This window comes from Scardinius erythrophthalmus (assembly GCF_964197995.2).
Source record: "Scardinius erythrophthalmus genome assembly, chromosome: 24".
Taxonomy (NCBI): domain Eukaryota; kingdom Metazoa; phylum Chordata; class Actinopteri; order Cypriniformes; family Leuciscidae; genus Scardinius; species Scardinius erythrophthalmus.
Window position 1 is genome coordinate 2,696,547 of NC_138244.1, and position 23,620 is coordinate 2,720,166.

The window sequence follows — 23,620 nt, forward strand, 5'->3', positions numbered from 1 at the left end:
CCAGGAGAACACTTCGACTCGCTGGTGTTTACACACTCAGTTCAGCATCAAACATTCGTCTATCTATCTCTGTCTGTCTGTCCATCATTCCATCCATCTGTCTGTATATCTATACATCTGTCTGTCTAACTGCATTTGATCAACTTTAATTTGAATATGTTTGTGGTATTTTAATAAACACCAGCAACCGTGTCAAACACAGTCATAAAGAAGAGTGCAGTTGCTCCTGAATAAAGCTGACTTCCTCAGTTCTGGTCCCTGTGTCACCTGACCTCCAGCTTCACGTCATCATGACCCCTGACCTCTTCTGTTAAGCTCCTCAGTGTGATGGACGTCTGCTCCACTGATGAACACACAACTCAGAGAGAAATCACTTTTATTACAAAAATATAGTTTCATTCAGACGTCGGGATTGAAGACACGCATACACACGCTCTGATAGATTTACAAATATATATTCAACTTCAGTATAATTCTTACAAACTTCTACATTTAAATTAATCAGTAAATTAACACACCAGAGCACATTCATATTACACACGACCTGAATGATTAAACACAGAAATCAAACTAAACCTTTGATTTCGACAGATTAAAATAATTTAATTTATACTGATTAAAAAAATACTGATATATATACTGTATATATAGCAGTATTTTTACTGTAACATTAAAGGGTAGGAGATGAAAAAACTTAGTGTTTGATTTTTATTTATTAATGTATTTATTTAGTGGGTGAAATGTGACCCATATCTGTAGTTTCAGGGTTACACTCGTACCGTAGCACATGCTGGCTCACACTGACTAAACTGACAAAGTTGTCAAAAAATAACATGAAATAATAATATAAAATCATTTTCAAATGGAATATAAAATCCCCCATTTATGATTTCAGACATGCGTCATAAAGAACAATTATAATACAAATGCACCAACCTTTGATTTTTGTTTTCATTCATATTAGCTTCAGTATTCAGAAACCCTCAGTGTCCCGGAGAACTGGACACACAGATGAGCGAGGGCGTGTTGTGCATCAAGGTTATGAAGAAGTCAAATAATAATATTAACTTATAACTGAGAGCTGGTCTGGGATCAGTTTATCTCCCGTGAGACTCGTTCTGCAGAGAGAAGAGCTGATGTTCCAACACTAATATGAGCGCCGTCACGTTCTTATTAACATTTACTCCGTGTTTCTGTCCTGTTGTCCAGCACAAAGACTCTCAGAGCAAGAAACATTTACTGGAGAAGAACAATGAAGATATTAAGACTGGTTTTCTGGACAAATCATAATACTGTACTGGAGAACAAGACAGAAACCCTGAGGAAGAACATGAGCGTCTGTCGAACGTGAGGTGTGTGTGTGTGTGTGTGTGTGTGTGTGTGTGTGTGTGTGTGTGTGTGTGTGTGTGATTGTCAGCAGCTGATGGTCTGGATAATATCAGTGATTCATCAGAGAGATGTGAGTCTGATCGCTCTGATCTACAGTGATAACGAAGCTCAAACCTGGAGAGTGTGTGTGTGTTCAGGCCTGGAGAGTGTGTGTGTGTGTGTGTGTTCAGTGTGTGTGCAGCTCTCGGATGCTCTGGCGCAGGCGTTTGGTGAAGACGTGAGGGACTCTGCCACAGTACGTGTGTTCAGCGCTCCTCAGCTTCTCCTCCAGCGGGACGAGGAGACCGCGCTCCGGGTCTTCATCAAACACAAACTGAGGATAAACACAACACAGTTACATGTGTTACACACACACACACACACACACACACACACACACACACACACACACACACTCATCAGGGTCTTCATCAAACACAAACTGAGGATCGAGCAGAACAGAGTCAGGTGTGAGAGTCACACACACACACTCAGATGTTCATTAACATCATCAGATCAGAGTCAGTGTCACGGTGAATAATCCAAAGCCTCTTCAAAAGAACAAACCCATCAATAATGATTATACAATTATTTACAGCACTGATACTGTAACTGAGCTCAATCAACACTGAACTGAACATGAACGAGCTCTGTAAGTACGAGCGGCTCTATCAGGTGTTTGTCCTGTGTTCAGACCCAGAATGCAGTGTGTTTATGGAGGTGTGTGTTTATGGAGGTGTGTGTTTATGGGAAGATGAGCTTTTCTGCTCTACTGTGTGTTTGAGGAGCGCTAACACTGACGACATTTACTGTCAGACACACACAACTCAAGCTGTAAAACACGCCTGCAGGGACCAGATGATCCACACCAGTGTGTGTGTGTGTGTGTGTGTGTGAGTGTGTGTGTCTGTCGTGTGTGAGTGTGTGTGTGTGTGTGTGTGTGTGAGTGAGCGTGTGTGTCTGTCGTGTGTGAGTGTGTGTGTGTGTGTGTGTCTGTTGTGTGTGAGCGTGTGTGTGTGTCTGTCGTGTGTGAGTGTGTGTGTGTGTGAGTGAGTGTGTGTGTCTGTCGTGTGTGAGTGTGTGTGTGTGTGTGTGTCTGTTGTGTGTGAGCGTGTGTGTGTGTGTGTGTGTGTGTGTGTCTGTCGTGTGTGAGTGAGTGTGTGTGTGTGTGTGTGTGTGTGTGTGTGTGTGTGTGTGTGTGTCTGTCGTGTGTGAGTGTGTGTGTGTGTGTGTGTGTGAGTGAGTGTGTGTGTCTGTCGTGTGTGAGTGTGTGTGTGTGTGTGTGTGTCTGTTGTGTGTGAGCGTGTGTGTGTGTGTGTGTGTGTGTGTGTGTCTGTCGTGTGTGAGTGTGTGTGTGTGTGTGTGAGTGAGTGTGTGTGTCTGTGTGTGTGTGTGTTTCTGTCGTGTGTGAGTGTGTGTCTGTCGTGTGTGAGTGTGTGTGAGTGTATGTGTGAGTGTGTGTTTCTGTCGTGTGTGAGTGTGTGTCTGTCGTGTGTGAGTGTGTGTGAGTGTATGTGTGAGTGTGTGTGTGTCTGTTGTGTGTGAGCGTGTGTGAGTGTGAGTGCGTATGTGAGAGTGTGTGTGCGTGTGTGAGTGTGTGTGTGTGTGCGTGTGAGTCTGTCGTGTGTGAGTGTGCATGTGAGTGTGTGTGTGTGTGTGCGTGTGAGTGTGTGTGTGTGTGTGTGTGCGTGTGTGTGTGTGTTAGTGTGTGTGTGTGCGCGTGTGAGTGTGTGCGTGTGTGTTAGTGATGCACCGATGTGAAAATTGTGGCTGATACCGATAACTGATATTAATATTGCTGTTATGGCCGATACCGATATTAACTGATGTCGATATCTCTGTATAGAAAACACATTTTTATGATAATCAAATAAAGAGCTATTTTCCAAAACACAGTTTTTACTTCTGTAATTTATTTTCAGAAATGACTGATATTGGGCAACCTTTACCTGTGTGCAAAATATGTCATCAGATTTTCAGAAGAAAAAATAAATATTTATATAAAAATAAATTTTTATAAAGGGCACAAGTGTGTCCTGAACTCACACTATGAGTAAGGGTGAATAGGCGATGTCAGTGTCTGAGGGTTTAACGTGCTCATGGGTTAGATGGTGAGACTGACGAGTGCTGAGAAACTGTGCTGATGAGTGTACGCCTCCAGCCTCTAGCTCAGCGAGTGTGTACGCTGCTCTGTAACCTCTGTCGTTAAGAAACATTAAGAAACATCCAGAAATTTCCCAGATATTTATATACACCCCTCAGCAATCTCTGATATATTAAGTGAATCCCAACAAAATCCCAGTGCATAAACTTTCAGTTATGTCCACTAGGGCGGTCACTTTTGAGAAAAATCTAATTCGCACGGGTATCAAATATCAAGCAATATATTCGAATATCTACGAGTCAAAAAAACGTAGTAACTATAGCAGACAATAGATAATCAGGACACGGAGGCGCCGGCGCGTGAACTGGAGCTCGTCTCAGAAATGAACAGAAACTCAGTGATAAGGTATGAGCCTACTCGCCTCACAGACCTGAGACATATATCTATAGAAAGCTTGAAATGTCTACTTTTAAACAGAGCAATTCAAAACGAAAAGAAACTGACTGCTCTCTGCTTATGTAATCCGTATGAAATGTGCATTTCTCTCTGGCGCGTTCACTACTGAAGATCGTGAGTCAGCATCGTCAACTTCATCTTCAACTTCACACTCAAACACACAGGACTGATTATCGGCCTGTTCACATCGGCCCTATTTTGACATCGGAATGATACGATGTGTAAAAACATGACCATATCGGCCAATATATCGTGCACCACTAGTGTGTGTGTGTGTGTGTGTTTGTGTGTGTTTGTTTGTGTGTGTGTGTGTGTGTGTGTGTGTGTGTGTGTGTCTCTGGGCTGTTGATCTGTTGATCTGGACATGAACTCGCAGAGATGCATCAGCAACTGAGTCATGAGCCGCCGCTAATGGATGCTCACATTAGCTAATGGTGTACAAGACTTCCTGTGATAGCAGCGACACTGACCATAATGACCACACACACACACACACACACACACACACACACACACACACACACACTCACACTTCCTGTGATAGCAGCGACACTGACCATAATGACCACACACACACACACACACACACACACACACACACACACACTCACACTTCCTGTGATAGCAGCGACACTGACCATAATGACCACACACACACACACACACACACACACACACACACACACACACACACACACACACACACACACACACACACACTCACTCACACTCACACTCACACTCACACACACTCACTCACACACACACTCTCAAACACACTCTCAAACACACTCACTCACTAACTAGAGAAGTAACATGTACTTTTCTAGGCAATTTTCTAGTGGCATTCCCAACTGTGTGAAAAGACTCCACAAACCCTGCAGTGCAAACACATCCATATATTCCAACATTGCCAGTTGGATTCGGGAAAATCCCTGGCACCTGAAGCGGTCCAGACAAGGAGAAACAGGAGACACACACACACACACACACACACACACTCACACACAGCAGAGGTAGAGTGTGTGTCGGGACCGTCTGATCACCTGAGCAGGTGTGATCCACACACACACACAGCAGAGGGAGAGTGTGTGTCTGGACCCTCCCACATTAACAGCGGCTAATTATGTTTTATGTGTTACACAAGTGCCTGATGTAATCACTCCATCGGGATATTAAACTCTCGGCGGGAGACAGGAACTGGAAATAACCACAGAATAATCTGAACAGTTCTGACGACTGAGAGTGACATATTAAAGGGACAATGTGTAGTTTTTTAGGTATTTTATTATCTAAAATCAATATTTTTATTCATAAATATGCCCTCAATGGTGTACAAATACCCGTGCCAATGATCAGACTAATCCTCGTAAATGAAGAATTTATTATCTTTATATACATGGGACGGGTAAGTCCACAGAGGCTTCCATGTCGTTCCGCCATCTTGAAAAACTATAATAGCAGAGAGGGACAAAAAGTACTAGGCCAACGCGTTTCCACACCGTGCTTTTTTATTCAGAGCCAGCGTCACGTGACTAGATGGGAGAAAGTCCTACACATTGTCCCTTTAAGCCCATGGATCATAGCCAGTTATTTAATTATTTTAAAATATTTTGAACTAGTTTTTCTTTTCTGTTTACATTTTAATTTTAGCTAATATTTAAGTTATTTTATTGTGTGTTTTTTTCTTCATTTTATTATTATTCTTTTAAATAAATATTTTAAATATTAATAAATAAATGTGTTTTTTTCAAACATTACCAGTCAAATGTTTGTAATAATTAAGATTTTTACATTTTTAATATAAAAGGCTGCATTTGTTTGATCAACAATACAGTAAAAATACCATCATTCATAGAAAATGTTTTATATTTTTAAAAGAAGTTTGATGAAAAATACAGTAATATTGTGAAATATTATTATGATTTAAATCAGCTGTTTTCTATGTGGATATATAGTGAAATGTAATTTATTCCTGTGATCAAAGCTGAATGTTCAGCATCATTACTCCAGTCTTCAGTGTCACATGATCCTTCAGAAATCACTCTAATATGAGGATCTGATGATCAAGAAACATTCATTTGATGCTGAAAATTCAGCTTTGATCACAGGAATAAATTACATTTCACTATATATCCACATAGAAAACCGCTGTTTTAAATCATAATAATATTTCAGAATTTTTTCGGTATTTTTGATCAAATAAATGTTGAGCAGAAGAGACATTAGTTATTTATTTATTTATCTATTTATTTTTCATATTTTATTTACATACAAATTTTTTACAAAATACACAAATCGAGCAAAAAAAACAAAAAAAACACAGAAAAACAACAATATAAGAATAGACGAGGAAAAAAAAAGGTAAAGAAAAAAAAGAAAAGAAAAGAAAAGAAAGACTGTATAATGTGATATATGTCCTCTGGGGGTGTTGAGTGTTTTAAGGTATTCAGTACTTTAACATTAGACATTTGGCATTAGTTAGTGAACGATGATACCCCGATCATACCTGCTGGATGACGTCATAAACGGCTCTGAACGCCGGCTGCCGGTCGTCATGGTAAGCGCCGCGGTTGCCGTGGAGAATGTAAGCGCCGTGGTGTTCGGCGGGGGGGCAGTTGCTTCCATAGATGCAGTGATCGGGCCGGTAGTTCCAGTGGCACGGGAACACCAGCAGAGTCTCTGCGGATCCAGAGAGAGGGATTCAGAGCGGGACACTGCGCTTCATACTGCATACTGGGAGAGTATATACCACCTTAAAACTGGATCCTACTGGGAGAGTACATACCGCCTTAAAACTGGATAATACCGGGAGAGTACATACCGCCTTAAAACTGGATACTACTGGGATATACCGCCTTAAGAAATATCCCTGTAATACCGCCTTAAGATATACCGCCTTAAAACTAGATCCAACTGGGATATATACCACCTTAATACTGGATACTGGTAGAGTATATACCGCCTTAAAACTGGATACTACTGGGAGAGTATATATCGCCTTAATTCTGTATACTGGGATATACCGCCTTAAGATATATCCCCGTATTACCACCTTAAGATATACTGCCTTAAAACTAGATCCTACTGGGAGAGTATATACCACCTTAAAACTGTATACTGAGAGAGTATACCGCATTAATATAATGACATCAGTCTGCTGATGAGCATTAATAATGATGTCACACTGCTTGACCTCAGTCATGAGCAGTTAACACTCAGAAACACAGCTGGGTATGTCATGCACACAGACAGCTCTACTGTGAACAGTGCTGAGAGTACTATGGGAGCATGTTATTCTGAGTTATACTATATATTCCAGCATTCTCTTTCACAATATGCATGCAATAAATATTTCAAATTTCAGAACTGAAATCATATGATTCATGTATAAAATGTGCAATATAGATAAGCGTGCATCTCTTCTTAAAGGGTAACTAAACCCCTGGTCAACTCTATTGCGTTGGAGAAGCAATCCCACGTAAAATCCAGGTTTCACACTCACGGTGTTCCAGGCCAAGTGCATGCAACCACTGGCGCAGTCCAGCAGTGCTGTTGCAACCAGCCAGCAACACTACACCTACGTACCCTCCAGACTACTGTACAATACAGATAAATCTAGGCTAGCTCATCATACCAGGGGCGTGGAGAGCTGCAACCTGCTTACGTCACCTGCCACCGCAAACATCCAATAGGAAAACTCAACTGCAGTAGCCACCGTTCAACCTGAAGAGGGCAGCACTCAGATGTTTTTACACCATATAGTGTAGAATTAAAACTCTTTATACCCAAATGTCAAAAAAGTTACTCGAGTCAATGAACTGCACTAATAAAGCCCCATTCTTACAGATCATTAACTAAAAAAAGTTGTTTTAGGGTTTAGTTACCCTTTAAAGGTCCCATGACATGCTATTTTTTGTAGGCTTTAATATAGGCCTTAGTGGTCCCTAGTACTGTATCTGAAATCTCTTTTCAAAAATTCAGTCTCAGTGCAGAATTATAGCCACTATAAGCCAGTCCCAGAATGAGCTTCCTTCAGACAGGCCGTTTCGGTGTCTGTAGCTTTAAATACTAATGAGGAGGAGAAAGGCGGCGCAAGGTGGAGGGTGGGTGTGGCCTTGACCATCTTGCGCAACGGTAGACCATGCATGTTTACATTGGATATATTGCAATGGCACGAAGACACGCAGTCGTTCAAGCATTTCAGTTTGACCCAGAATCTGATCCAGATGGAGAAGCAACGGATGAAGAAGTTGCAACTCAGCGGCTCCAGCAGGACGTTTCCGAATGGTTAGTTTAAAATATTATGTCTGGATACGGTACTTTATTCGGATGGTTTACAGTTATTATCATGTAGCTAACGCTAACCTACTGTTGGCTTTTCATGAGAGATCTGTAACATCTGTAATTTATCTTATTACAATTACATCAAGCTCTGCGATCTTGCAATGCGGATATCGCGCGCGCCGTATAACCAACAGGAAAACGGTTATCCAAATAACAAAGAAGTGTACAACACTCGCGTTACAGTGTGTGTATTCACACACATAAACTGCATAGCTGCATAGCTAATGTGACAGCCACATTCTACGTGTAACAGTCTAGGCAACCATAAACAGTAAAGCAACACACTTATATATCATTAGTTGACTCACTGTTCCGAGGTGTGTAGCTGAGCCAAAGAGAGTGATCCAGACTTTAGTTTCAGACGTTCAGCAAGCCCAGCTCTGTATTGACCCTTCGGTGTTCATTTGTACATCCAATTATTGAGCAATTGTTATGCTTCGCTCGCTCAAAAGCCATGATATCTCTCGTGGACAAACTAAAATCGCGCGCGCGCGTTCCTACTTCCTTCCTAGCTCATTTTCTCATGGGCGGAAAATATTCTCTGGGCGGGCAAAGCAGAGACAGGGGAGGTAACATTCCTCCTTATAACGTCACAAGGAGGAGATTCAAGATCAGCGCGATTGAGCTTCCATTTTCTCAAAGGCAGAGAAAGATAGCAAAAGCTCGATTTACACCGATTGAAATTTTTAGAAACTTGGGGACCATATACAGGCTAGGGGAACTCATATTAATGTTAAAAAACCTCAGAAAGTGAAAATTTCATGTCATGGGACCTTTAAGAGTGTTGCTGCATGACCTCACTATAATGGTGATGATGCTGTGATCATGTGACCTGTGTACCGGTGATGATGCGGTGATCATGTGACCTGTGTACCGGTGATGATGCGGTGGTCATGTGACCGGTGTACCTGGATTATAGTGGAATATGATGTTGAGCAGGTCTTGGTCTCCCCAGGTGATGTTGAGCTTGTACTTGTTGAGCAGCGGCATCAGTAGATCAGCCCACTTCAGACTCACCGCTGCCACGTCATTCTGTGACACACACACACACACACACACACACATACACACACACACACTGTGAATGACTCTCCTCTTCCTCCTGTGCTCATCAATCATCTGAGTGTATGTCTGTATAATGATCATCCTCTTGCTCAGTCTCATGAGTGACGAATAACTGAACGAGTAAAGCACTTCAGTCATGACACACCGCTCCCTCTGAGAAGAGCAACAGCGCCATCTGCTGGACATCCTCACACACACACACACACACACACACACACACACACACACACACACACACACACACGTTTATCAACATCAATATTAACGTTTAAAAAGTATAGATTTATATAAACGAATGTATGAATTTAGAATTTAGATATTTCTATAAGAGAAAGTGTGTGCACTGAGAAGCTGATTATCATATCAAGATCATCATTTTCATAATCGTACTGTAATTATTCTGCAGCTTTAATGATGTCATCACAGGTGTTCCTGACCTTGAAGTCTGTGTGTGTGTGTGTGTGTGTGTCTGATGCGAGTGTGTTCATCACAGGTGTTCCTGACCTTGAAGTGTGTGTGTGTGTGTGTGTGTGTGTGTGTGTGTGTGTGTGTGTGTGTGTGTGTGTGTGTGTGTGTGTGTGTCTGATGCGTGTCGTGTTCATCACAGGTGTTCCTGACCTTGAAGTGTGTGTGTGTGTGTGTGTGTGTGTGTGTGTGTGTGTGTGTGTGTGTGTGTGTGTGTGTGTCTGATGCGTGTCGTGTTCATCACAGTTGTTGCTGACCTTGAAGTGTGTGTGTGTGTGTGTGTGTGTGTCTGATGCGAGTGTGTTGAAGGGTTAAAATTTAAGAATATGTTTTCAGATATGCTTCCTTACATAACATCACAGTGAAGAATACTGATTTTAGCTTTTAAGGTTAGGTTATAATGGTATCAACAGCTCCTAAACCCTGTTTTCTCTATTGTGTTTTAAATGAGTCTTTAATGGCTCTAGCCAGTAGCTCCAAGACGCACCCTTTTGTCTTAAATGGCTCTGGGATGGCCCGTGGAACCAGAGTTTCCTGGCCAGTATCAGCATTTGAATAGGTATGCTGATTAAATTGATACTGGTAAACACGCTGGGGTCTGGGGCAGGTTACCTTAACCTGTATACCTCATTTACATGCTTTGTTTGTATTTGTCTCCACCTTCAAAAAGTCCCTCCTCCTAAAATGCCTATAAGATAACATGTAAAGTTATGTTAGATCAGATCATGTTGGAAGTTTCTACAGCCGCGTACAGAGGAGTTCTCAATAAAGAATAACTTCCGTTGAACGCGATCCCAACTGTCTCCTGGTCTCTGCTTTGAAGAAAAAAAAACTTTACAACAGATGGTGCCGTGACCCGGATGGAGAAAAAGGAAACTCAAAGGACTTCAAGCTCAAAGACCTGAATCCAGATTGAAACAGCAAGCTCAACAAAAGATCTGCTTTCCAGACTTCATCTTTTGGAATCCAGAGCGAATCTTCCAGCTAAACAATATATATATTCTGAAATACAACTAAAATATATGATGTTAAGTGTGAAATATATTTATTGGGCCAATTTGAAATATTTGCATATATTCTAAAATATACTCTGAAAATATATTTCAAATATATTTATCTTTTGTGTATGGAATGTCATGAGTGTAGGAACCCATTACCCAGTAATACATTATTTCCACATCTGCATAGTTGACGATTACCGTAATTTACTATAAATTTAATGAGACGCGTTTGTAAACCATGTTTTCCGTTAAAATAAAAGATTATGTGCTTATATCTCTTTCAAGTATAGAAATTAGTACAAAACTAATTATGAAAGTTTCCTTTATTTTTCAGTGCTTTTGTTTTACAATATATGTATATTAGTGTGCTATTATTATTATGGCCAAAATGCCGATTTTTTTTTTTTGTCCCAGTCCAGCCCTGATTATGTGTCTACCACCGCAGACATTTGTCCTTTATCCTGTTGTTTGTGGATTTTACAGTGAGGCATATTTCTTTGTGCAGACATGTATATTATTCTTTCATATTTTACATGCCATTTTGTAGGCTACATTTATAAACACTATTTGGACAGGCTAAGTGATGATAGGGCTATGATGTTTGTCGGTATCTACAGGGTAAATTAAGCAATGGGAAAGTAAAGTAATAAGTAGTGAAGTTACTTTTCAAATGCAGTAACTAGTAAAGTAATCTCATTACAATTTACAGAAGTAACTAGTAACTAGTAACTAATTACTTTTTTTGAGTAACTACCCCAACACTGAGCCTGTAACTTACACAAGTTACAAGATTGAACTTGCTTTGTGCCTGTAACTTACACAAGTTACAAGATTGAACTTGCTTTGTGCCTGTAACTTACACAAGTTACAAGATTGAACTTGCTTTGTGCCTGTAACTTACACAAGTTACAAGATTGAACTTGCTTTGTGCCTGTAACTTACACAAGTTACAAGATTGAACTTTGTGCCTGTAACTTACACAAGTTACAAGATTGAACTTGCTTTGTGCCTGTAACTTACACAAGTTACAAGATTGAACTTTGTGCCTGTAACTTACACAAGTTACAAGATTGAACTTGCTTTGTGCCTGTAACTTACACAAGTTACAAGATTGAACTTGCTTTGTGCCTGTAACTTACACAAGTTACAAGATTGAACTTTGTGCCTGTAACTTACACAAGTTACAAGAATTAACTTTTAAGTGTATAAATTTGTATTTTGTGAGAGTTTTTTTTAGACTCTCAAAGGGGCAAGTGAAGGAAACCAGATTTATTAAAATGTTTAATTTAGGTTTACATTGAACTTAGCAGGTTAAGGTTAGATAGAAATTATGATTATCAGAGTCTTCTAGCAAAAGACTCTGTTCAGTCCTGTTTTACTGAAACTCTTGGAGTTTGTGTTTTAGCAAGAAAGTCCAGCCAGTCCTGTACTCAGGTCTCAGTGTTTGAATAGATATGCTGAGTGGGTTAGGGTGGTCAGCACTCTCAGTCTAGAACCGGTTCCTAAACCTGTCTTTTTGGTTCCTGCCCCTAAATGTATATAAACTGTATAAGAGAACATTCACGTCAGACTTGGTGACTGCAGCTGCCGACAGCTCGTGTTCTCAATAAAGAATTCTGCTGAAGATACAAACCAAGTCTCCTGGTCTTTCGATTCTAAGTTCACAACAGTGTTCATCACAGGAGTCTCTGACCTTGAAGTGTGTGTGTGTGTGTGTGTGTGTGTGTGTGTGTGTGTGTGTGTGTGTATGTCTGATGCGAGTGTGTTCATCACAGGAGTCTCTGACCTTGAAGTGTGTGTGTGTGTGTGTGTGTGTCTGATGCGTGCCGTGTTCATCACAGGTGCTCCTGACCTTGAAGTGTGTGTGTGTGTGTGTTCATCACGGGTGTTCCTGACCTTGAAGTGTGTGTGTGTGTGTGTGTGTGTGTGTGTGTTCATCACGGGTGTTCCTGACCTTGAAGTGTGTGTGTCTGATGCGGGTCATGTTCATGAGCATGACGCCGGAGTTGAGGCCGGTGTGGCCGTGGTACGGGTGTCGGGAGAAGCGGTTGTACCAGCCGATGCGCGGCTCCTCGTGTTCGGGGGCCATGGCCGCCACATGGGTCCGGTTGAAGCCCTCCAGGAGCCGCCACACGTCCTCCACCGCGCGCAGGAACAGCACATCCGTGTCCACGTACAGCACAGAGTCCACGTGCTGCAGAATCAGCTGACACACAACACAGAATCAGCAGAAGAAGAAGTACAAATAATTGAAGAAAATCAGCTGAGAAAAATATAATGATAATAATAATAAAAATATATAAATAATAATAAAAAATCAGCTGAGAAAAATAATAATAATAATAATATATAAATAATAATAAAAAAGTAAAAAATAAAGCATCCGCTGGTAGAGCAGGCCGGTCACACACGCTCAGGAGGGAAATGATGATTTGGACAAAGTTCTGCTCTGGATTCGAAACATGAACTTCAAAGAGTCGCAGACAAATCAGTTTCAGTCTCAGCTCAAGCTGAGGAGTCGACATCAGACCTCAGTCATCAGGACACTGAGGATACAGTTATCCAGGAGGTGGACGGAGTAAAGTTTATTCCTCTCGGACCTGAGGCCTGTTTTACACTCTGAGCCTGAAAGCTTCATCTACACACACACGGCTGAGATCGGGGAGAGTTTCACTGTTTTACAGGCAGTCTCTTCTGCTCACCAAAGCTGCATTTAACTGATTAAACAAATCTTACAGGTCCAAAACTGTTGACCGGGTGTGTGTGTGTGTGTGTGTATGTGTGTGTGTGTGTGTGTGTGTGTGTGTGTGTGTGTGTGTGTGTGTGAGTGTGTGTGTGTGTGTGAGTGTGTGTGTGTGTGTGTGTGTGTGTGTGTGTGTGAGTGAGTGTGTGAGTGTGTGTGTGTGTGTGTGTGTGTGTGTGTGTGTGTGAGAGTGTGTGTGAGTGTGTGTGTGTGTGTGTGTGTGTGTGTGTGTGTGTGTGTGTGTGTGTGTGTGTGAGTGTGTGAGTGTGTGTGTGAGTGTGTGTGTGTGTGTGTGTGTGTGTGAGTGTGTGTGTGTGAGTGAGTGTGTGAGTGTGTGTGTGTGTGTGTGTGTGTGTGTGTGTGTGTGTGTGTGTGTGTGTGTGTGTGAGAGTGTGTGAGTGTGTGTGTGTGTGAGTGTGTGTGTGTGTGTGTGTGTGTGTGTGTGTGTGTGTGTGTGTGTGTGTGTGTGTGTGTGAGTGTGTGTGTGTGTGTGTGTGGTCTCACAGGGATGAAAAGTCTCTGAGCAGCGCAGGGCTGTGAGTGTGTGTGTGTGTGTGTGTGTGTGTGTGTGTGTGTGTGTGTGTGTGTGTGTGTGTGAGTGTGAGTGTGTGTGTGAGTGAGTGTGTGAGTGAGTGAGTATGTGTGTGTGTGTGTGTGTGTGTGTGTGTGTGTGTGAGTGTGTGTGTGAGTGAGTGAGTATGTGTGTGTGTGTGTGTGTGTGTGTGTGTGTGTGTGTGTGGTCTCACAGGGATGAAAAGTCTCTGAGCAGCGCAGGGCTGTGAGTGTGTGTGTGTGTGTGTGTGAGTGTGTGAGTGTGAGTGTGTGTGTGAGTGTGAGTGTGAGTGTGTGAGTGAGTGAGTATGTGTGTGTGTGTGTGTGTGTGTGTGTGTGGTCTCACAGGGATGAAAAGTCTCTGAGCAGCGCAGGGCTGTGAGTGTGTGTGTGAGTGTGAGTGAGTGAGTATGTGTGTGTGTGTGTGTGTGTGTGAGTGTGAGTGAGTGAGTATGTGTGTATGTGTGTGTGTGTGTGTGTGTGTGTGTGTGAGTGTGAGTGTGTGTGTGTGTGTGTGTGTGTGTGTGTGTGTGTGTGTGGTCTCACAGGGATGAAGAGTCTCTGAGCAGCGCAGGGCTTGAAGAGTCTCCTCCACTCTCTGGCGTTCTCGCTGGGGAAGCTGACGGGATACACACTGTAGAGGAACCTGGAGCGAAACCTGCGAGGCCACGAGTCCAGCTGCAACACACACACACACACACACACACACACACACACGAACACTGAATAAGAAAAGCTTGTTTTGCAGTGTTGTGTGTAAATGATGTCAGATCTTCTCTGTGCTGACGCTCACACACACGTCTCCATTAATGCTGGATATCAGTGTGTTTTCTGCTCAACAAATGCTTTTTAATCTTCGCTGTTGCTTCAATGCAAATGAACAAGCGCATGGTGTTCGTGTTGCGTAGCGACTGACGTGTGTGTTCAAGTTAGCAGATATGAGCAGATTCTGTGCAATACACACTGGGCCCTATTTTAACGATCCAAAATGCCAGTAACTTTGTGGGCGGATCTCGACGCAAATCTAAAATGTGTTGGTCTGAAGTCGCTTCATTACTCATAGGTGTGGTTTGGGCGTAACGTGAAATAAACCAATCAGAGCGACATCTCACGTTCCCTTTAAGAGCAGGCGCGCTTGTTCCATGGCGGATTGCTATTATAACGGCGGATTAGCCAGGAGCGGTTCACAGCCGAGGAGACCGGCGTTCTCGTCAGGGCCGTAAAACACAGAGAAGTGACATTGGGGATGGAGAAACACACCCAGATTAGCTTCGGTTAAACAGGCGTATGATCATTTGGGTAAATGTGTAAGCTAGATGTATGCCTATTCTTCACATCTTCATGGACACAACAATGATTTCCCTCGTGTGGAATATTTTTCCTTGTAATAATGTATGGTTTTCCAAAAATGTGAACTGCTGCGTCTGTGTGTAGATGAGAGAAGCAAAGTGTGTGTGTGTTGTGCACACGCTACATTATGGCCAAGCATGCGCCCTTAAAACAGCATCTGAATAACGCGCCACTGACTTTAGACGAGGTTTCTCCTGGTCTGTGGCGGGATTGTTTTCTGAAACTGCAAAATAGCACCAGGGAACGTTTGCGCCGGAACACGCCTCCTCTTTTCACTGAACCGCCCCCGGGAGCGCAAGTTCATTCCCTAATTTACAGACGTGCGTCTGTGGAGGGAAGAGTCCGCTGTGCGTCGGGAGAGAAATAGGAATGATGCATGCGTCGTGTACAGAGTAAATTGCGCTGGGTGCAAGATAGGGCCCTGAGTGTGAAGAGCCAGAGTGTGTGTGTGTGTGTGTGTGTGTGTGTGTGTGTGTGTGTGTGCCAGTGGAGCTCACGGCGTGTGTGAAGCCGGCATGCAGCTCGTCCTCTGCGAAGATGTGGAAGTGCAGATCTCTGCGGCTGAAGAGCACAGCGGACTTCAGCATCGTCAGCGTCTCCTCCAGACGAGAGCCACAGGCCACCACCGCCAGCCCCACCGGATCCCAGCCGGACCTGCACAGGCCAGGGGTCAGAGGTCAGCACACAGGTCAGAGGTCAGCACCCGCTGGGAATGATGTACATTCACATGGATCTGGTTCTGCAAACCCCGTCCTGCTACACACACACACACACAACCCCTCAGACCCATCGAGACCCTACCTAAGCGCCGGGTCCGTAACGCAGTGTCTTCGGCACACGGGGAGACTCCCGTACGGCTCCCAGCGAGAGGCCGAGCCCGAGTCACACCTGAGGCACACAAACAGGCTCTTCGTGATCAGAGACGCATAAACAACCAGCCTAACCTGACAGACACTGATCCTGTTCACCCATCATATGTGGAGGGCATCTAAGCAAATTAATACACTTGTACTAACAACAAAAAGAACATCAAAATCACTGTTAACTCATTCAGCGGTGAGTACACCATAAATAATGAGGATAATAATAATAATAAAATGCTAGACTGTCTTAAAGGGGAACTGTTCCACACCTCTGTCAAAATGAACTCAAGATGACCTGACTCGCAAATATTATTAATTACGTAACATGACGTTCACCCAGTAGGCGTCACTGATTGGCGGAGAGGCAGACCGGTGGGCGGGCGTTAGCCAGCGGGCGAACTGACGGCTACTATTATGAACGAAGCTTATGAATATTAAGTAGATATTAGCCGAAGATAAGCAGAAGAAACGTCAGCGTAACCAAATTCATATCCATCAGCACACAATAAGGCTAAATGACCAGAAATCCATCACAAATAATTGTTAAAATTGACAAAACAGCCTGAAATAAGCAATAGCCGGGCTAAATTACTCTTAAAGGCTGCTTTCGTTGAGAATTCCCTTATTTATAACGACTGCCCAGTCATTTAAAGACATTTTAAAGATTTCACATAACGAGTCCAGTATTTATGAGCTGAATTCTGTATTGTCGTGAGGTAGTTAGCGCAGTAAATGTGTGTAGTGTTGTTGTGAGTGTGGTTTTGTACATCGAGTGTGGTTTTGTTTACATACCTGTCATCGTGCGCGCGCTCACTCAGGCCTGGATCTGCTGCGCGTGTCCGCTGCACTCGCGCCTGTTGATTCGCGCTCTCCAATGACGACACCAGCTGATTAAATATGTAGAGCACTGAGAAGAAGACTAATAGCGCGCAGACTAACAACACACGAAGATTCCGCAGCATTTTCTAACTAAAAGAGCAGCCATGGAGATGTAAATCACGCTGCTTGGTTCAGCGCCCTCGACTAGCCTACTATGGCGGAGGCGTGCTCATGAATATTAATGAGGTGCTTCGAAAACTTCCCGGAGCCTTCAGTCACGTGACCACGTTTTGTCCAGTAAAGAGTAAAGGGTTGAGGAGCCGACCAATGAAAAGTTCCCAGCTTGCTCCTCTCATGAATATGATTAAATACTCGCTAACTCTGCATTATATGTTAATATAAACACACCACAATCATTACATATAGTAAAAACTAACTTATATCACTGATATATGACAACATGCAGCAAATGTTAAAAGAAAAGCAGAGACTTTAGTTTGTAACCAGCGCACAGAAAGCCTGTAGCTTGAATAGGAACAAATCAATGTACTTTTATCGTTCGATCCTTCTGGTTCTTACAATGTGATGATTGGTCTGATCACGTGTGTACGTGAAATGTGCAGCCATTGTTACGACTGAGCACATGGACCTTCTGATCCAAAGAACTAGAGTTTAAAGATACGTTAAATATTTCAAATATAGAACTGTTATAATATTAAGTTAATATTAAATAGCCATAAATTTCTTTTTAAACAAGTATTTCATTATCAAACTTTATTTCTTTTAATAAGTTTAATCTTCATTTATTTTTATTAAACTGATTTTCATAAAAAAAAGCTTAGACTTTTATTCTCTTTATTTTTTTTCTCTCTTCAAACTTTTTAATCTTCTAAAACAATTTTCCCCTTCAAAATTTTCAGTAGCACCTCACTGCAGAACATGAGATCCAGGGGGCGGAGTTAGATCCACATCTAAGGGGTGGAGATTGGTAAGTTTAGGTATATGTAAGGTGGGAGGAGTTGGATCCAGATCCAACTCCTCCCCCTGGATTTCGTGTTCTGCAGTGAGGACCATCTCTAAATTTTCCCCTCTCTCTTCAATTCAACATGAGAAAAAACTGATGGATAGCTAATATTAGCATGTACGGTGAGTGGGAAGGGACATGATAGTCAACCATGAGTTTAACACGTAAACAAACCTGTGTGACCATAGCAAACCTTATCAGATATGTACATTATTATTGACATTTTATTATGGGTTGAAGCACGTAGCCCTGAAACCTTATTGTTACTGTTAATTTTTCCATGATGCAGTATTCTCTGAATAGGAAAAAAATATTAACTCATTTTAGTAAAATAATAATTCTGGAATCACTCATGATTAATTAACAGGTGAAATTCTGCATGCAGTAGAGCAGATACTAGACCTCCATTCAGCAGCATCAACAGCACACACTGATATCATGAGGAGGAGGAGGAGGAAGAGGAGGAGGAGGTTGATGAAGATGAGCAGGAGACATGCACTGAATACACAGACATTTTCTTTATTAACACACCAGCTCGAAATTCACCATGAACCGATATAGTCAGACTGATGGTGCACAGCTAATTAAGAAATCATGATTTATTTATTTAACATAATTAAAATAATTTGCAATAGTGTGCATTAAAAGTACCATTTCGGCAACGAGAATGATGCTGAGCCAAATGAAGATAAAGATGTGTTCTGGTGACTGGCGTGTTTATTGGACCAATCAGATAAGAGTAAATCAAGAGTCAGCGAGGAGCTCATCTGATTGGCTACATGATGAAGCTGGCCCCGCCCTCCTCTTGGAGGAAAAATAATGTCAATGCTCTCGAAAAATTGTTGCGTTCCCCGAGAAACTTTGTGTTCACTCGCAAAATCATGTTTTCCGCCAATAAACTTTTGCTTGCAAAAAGCTCAAAAGGTTTTAAAGTATGACAGTTAATGAAGTAAATTAGATCAAGTATGAATATATTTATATTTTTTAATTTACAATTATTATTATTTTTTTAATAAACCTGCCATTTAAAAAGAGCGTAGAAGAAGGTGTGTAATTTACAGCCTTTCTGTTACGCAAATATCCTCTTATTTATGGACCGATGAAGAGTAAATGTTGGTATATTGTCAACTTTGAAAAGTTCCCAGCATGCTCCTCTCATGAATATGATTAAATACTCGCTAACTCTGCATTATATGTTCATATCTACACTACTATCATTACATATAGAGAAACTAACTTATATCACTGATATATGACAATATGCAGCAAATGTTAAAAGAAAAGCAGAGACTTTAGTTTGTAACCAGCGCACAGAAAGCCTGTAGCTTGAATAGGAACAAATCAATGTCCTTTTACTCACTGATCCTTCTGGTTCTTACAAAGTGATGATTGGTCTGATCACGTGTGTGTGCGAGAAATGTGCAGCCACTGTTACGACTGAGCACATTGACCTTCTGATCAAAAACCAGATATTACAATGCATATAATAAAAGAGATCGATTACATTAATTTAAAAAAGCAGTCTGAAAGAGCACCAACTAGTAGTAGACATCGGTACTGCAGTCCAGATTCAATCAGAGATCGATGTTTCCCGCCTCCTCAGACTCGACGCTCACACGTTGCCAGATTGAGGACATGCAACAGAAACGAGCGCGACTGACATCGAAAGCTGAGGAGATTTACACATTGAGTGATTTACTCGTGAGTCAGTTGATGACTTAATTTATCTGCGTTTTAATATGCTCTCGTTCATAGAGATTTAGAGATGGATATGGTTGTGTGGAATCTGCAATCTCTGACCCAGTTTGTTTGCTCGTTTCCATGGCTGCAATACGCTGTGTTTTCCGTCACCTGGCAACCCGGGAGTCGAAACACTATTGGCTGAACTGGAAGTGGGCGGAGTCACACAGACCAAAACAACAACCGACTGACCTACACGGAATGAGTAAAATAATACGTAGAATAACTCGCTGTAGAAGTGTTTTTCAGAGAAATGAGTATTATGTGAACTTAGCATGTTTCATAAATATCTGCAAACATATTATGGTATTTTTACGATTTAGTAGAGCAAAAAAGTTACATCCAGCACAAATCAAACATAAAAAAAATAATGTTTTAAAGGGATACTCCACTTTAAAATGGATATTCTTCTAAATATCTTCTTTTCTGTTCAGCAAAAGAAAGAAATTCGTACAGGTTTGAAACAACATGAGGGTGAGTAAATGATGACAGAATTTTCATTTTAAAGTGGAGTATCCCTTTTTTTTAAAAAATCGCTGATTTTAAATCACTGTGTTACGCCCGTTTCACACATACTCCGTGTGCAGTGCATATGCGGTGCGTGTTGCAGTGCGTATGCAGTGCAGGAGCAGCAGGCGCAATAGTGCTTTCACATATGCTGCGTTTGCAGTGCGTAACTGATTCGCTGCTGTTATACCACGAATACATACTCACTATTTGTATTTCAAATCCAGAAGTTATCAGCAACTTTTATTTTAAAAAAGTTTTTTTTTGTCAGCATTGCGATTCTCTTTGTACACATATACACTGTTTAATAGACGTATTCACGTTTAAACACAATTTAAACAACATATTATTAAAAGCATTACTTCTATATAATTATATATTAAGTTGCTCAAGCAAGTGGTAAAAATGTTTTACCATGTAGGCTATACTATTAAAATCGCATAGCCTACATTTTAAATTAAAACTTAAAATTGACAAAAACAGCAGACTCATACCCTTGCCTTTCTTTTGCATAATTTAAATCTTTATACAATAAATCTTGCATGTCACTAATAACTTGTTTTTCCACCTCAACGAATGAGACGAGTGTTGTTCATTATGTTGTCTTATTGAAGTAAATGGTATTTTCCCTTGATTTACCCCGGTCTTAACGTCTCAGCATTCCGATTGTCTTTGTACGCATATACACTCTTTAACAGACGCACGTTTATACACAATTTAAACAACGTCAGCCTATTATTCAATGGATTACTTTTACTTATATTAAGTTGCTCAAGCAAGTGGGCAAATATTTAACCATGTACTTTATATTAAATCGCAAACATTTTAAATTAAAACTTAAAATTGACAAAAACAGCCGACTCTCATGCCTTTTCTTTTTCATTTAAATTTGAATACAATAAATCTTGCATATCACTAAGAACTTGTTTTTCCACCTCCACGAATGAGACAAGTGTTGTTCATTATGTCACCTTGTTGAGGTAAATTGTAGCTTTCCTTGCTTTACCCCGGTCTTAAAGTGAAAAAAAAAGTATTTAAATACATTTATGTTGAGATTACTAAATTTTATTTAATTAATCGCATTTATGGTGAAATTGCTACATTTTTAGGTCAATCTGTGTTCATTTTGACCACGAAACATGCACTGTCACTTTAATTCAGCGCGTGCAGCACAGCAAAAATAGACTCGGTGCGGAAACGATCGCTGCACTGCTGTATACGCACCGCAACTGGAACGGATCGCCGGACTGCATCCGTGTGCAGTGTGAAAGCTCTAACCTGTTAACATGGGTACGGAAAAAAATACGCACCGCATACGCACTGCAAACGGAGTATGTGTGAAACGGGCGTTATGGATGACTAAGCTCTGGCTATGGGAGAGTAAGCTTTATGATGCTTTGAATCACTTGAATCACTTGCTTCATGAACTGATTCAGTGATTCTCCGCGCCACTCTGGCGACTCCTGCTGGTCAGAACTGTGTAATTACAAGCAGAAACACACATGAAAACACCTTTACAAACACACTGCTAATGTTTAATTGAAGCTGAAATCCATTTAATGCATTTAACTTTGTCTATCTTTATAATATGTGTTATTTTATTCAACTGTAGGGTTTGTTTCGTTTGTTTTATAGACAGCTTGATTAAACAGAAGAATAAGAGACTTTTAGATACAACTCTTCCTTTTTATTATATAAATGTGTCACGAAATGCGTACAAATGAATTAAACTGATCTGAGATCAGGTTCAAATCATTTTTAAACATCAGTGATTGGTGAGGAATATGCTTAAAGTATATTTGTCTAAAGTATTAGTCATTTGTATTCAGTTTAATAATAATAAAGCTCATTTCTGTGCATTGTTGTATAGACACAAACTGTGAAGTTTTCATCTCAAACTAAACCTGTGCACTTTTCCACTGTTAATGCTCATAAGAATAGAAATGTCAATCATACAGCATCATAGAGAGCATTTTACATGTTCATCAGTCAGAGAAACTCAGCAATAACACAATTATGAAGAAGAAAACAACAGTAAAAATGCAAACAAACCAAAGTTTTGACCCGCATTCAGTAAATCACATGTACAGTAAAGCATATGATGATAACGGCCTGATTTACAGTCGCCATAAAAACACTGTTAATGTTTTGAGAACATTATTAAAGGGAATATAACATTAATCAAATCTTCTATTAGTGTTTCTGGAAGAACGTTTGATCATAACTTTAAGGACCTTGACTGAACGTTCCTGTTATCTGGGATTATAATACTGGCTAAAACTGTCTGCTGTTCCTCTGTGGAGTTTTATCGTGTAATAGATTTAAAACGGCATAAATATATCAAGAAATAGCTTTTTAAGGACTACAACAAACGGCTGGTAGATGGTGCGTTCAAGTCATCTCGTATAGATCGTATTTACGAGTTGAACGCACCAATGTCGTAAATACCAGTGGGGAGCTCGGGATTTTCTCTAAGCTCCGATCTTTACGAGTTGGGGGCGTGTCAGTGATTAACATGGCGGAATACACAATACGTAAAGGTATTTAGCTGTGATATTGTCAGGCTTTTCTATTTACAGCTCAGTTAGCTAATCGCCAACACAGAATATGACAGTATTATAATATAACAATGTAACAATGTGTTGGCAGTGGCTTCATAAATTAATTAAAATACAAATACAAAGTATACCTGATTGACATTTCTTTGTTCTTCATTTTCTAGAACAAGAGTTTAAGAACCTTACTGTATTTTTGTGTAATTAATTAAGATAAAGTACTCTGCCATTTTGCTCCGACGAAAGTGACTTGAACGCACATGCCGTTATAAGCACGACTTCCCACCTCGTACGTACGAACTTCCCAGGAGGACTTGAACGAACCAAGAGACTACACAAGCTTCCTCCCGGGTTAGTGACATCACCTACCCTACAGTTTACATAAACCCGCCTCTCATCAAAGGGCTCTACATGGCTCTGCTGAGGACAAGCTCTCGAAGCTCCGCCCCCTGCGCCGGGAGCAGCAGCTCATTTGCATTTAAAGAGCCCACACTCAAAAAGGGACAACTTTAACATGCTATAAAAATATCTGTGGGGTATTTTGAGCTAAACCTTCACACACACACACACACACTCCAGGGACATCAGAGATTTTACATCTTGTGAAAGGGCATTACACACCCCTTTAAAAAAAAGTCACATTTAAGATTATAAACGGATC

At 41.1% G+C, this 23,620-nt stretch overlaps 2 protein-coding genes across 5 annotated transcripts in view; both read right to left on the reverse strand.

Annotated features, from left to right (window-relative positions):
* Positions 1 to 359: 359 nt before the first annotated feature.
* On the reverse strand, positions 360 to 17,386 carry gxylt1a (glucoside xylosyltransferase 1a). 4 transcript variants are annotated; one of them, XM_081356807.1, is made up of 8 exons: positions 17,107 to 17,386; positions 16,253 to 16,339; positions 15,949 to 16,105; positions 14,648 to 14,779; positions 12,761 to 13,012; positions 9,184 to 9,307; positions 6,438 to 6,610; positions 360 to 1,702 (listed from the first exon to the last, which is right to left on the reverse strand). In XM_081356807.1, the coding sequence occupies exons 1-8, from the start codon at positions 17,274 to 17,276 to the stop codon at positions 1,556 to 1,558; spliced, it is 1,242 nt and encodes a 413-aa protein (XP_081212933.1). In that variant the 5' UTR covers positions 17,277 to 17,386; the 3' UTR covers positions 360 to 1,555. The 4 variants fall into 4 exon arrangements, with proteins under 4 accessions (XP_081212933.1, XP_081212931.1, XP_081212932.1 ...); XM_081356805.1 differs by having other exon boundaries at positions 9,184 to 9,518; positions 12,861 to 13,012; positions 17,107 to 17,352; XM_081356806.1 differs by lacking the exon at positions 16,253 to 16,339 and having other exon boundaries at positions 9,184 to 9,518; positions 12,861 to 13,012; positions 17,107 to 17,352.
* A 2,345-nt stretch (positions 17,387 to 19,731) lies between these two features.
* Positions 19,732 to 23,620, reverse strand: part of LOC308684211 (uncharacterized protein) — a gene marked incomplete at both ends in the record, with an annotated part of 20,219 nt that continues 16,330 nt past the window's right edge. Inside the window, one exon of the mRNA XM_081355324.1 lies at positions 19,732 to 19,826. Within this exon, the coding sequence (XP_081211450.1) occupies positions 19,732 to 19,826 (95 nt within the window). The remainder of the gene's footprint in view (positions 19,827 to 23,620) is intronic.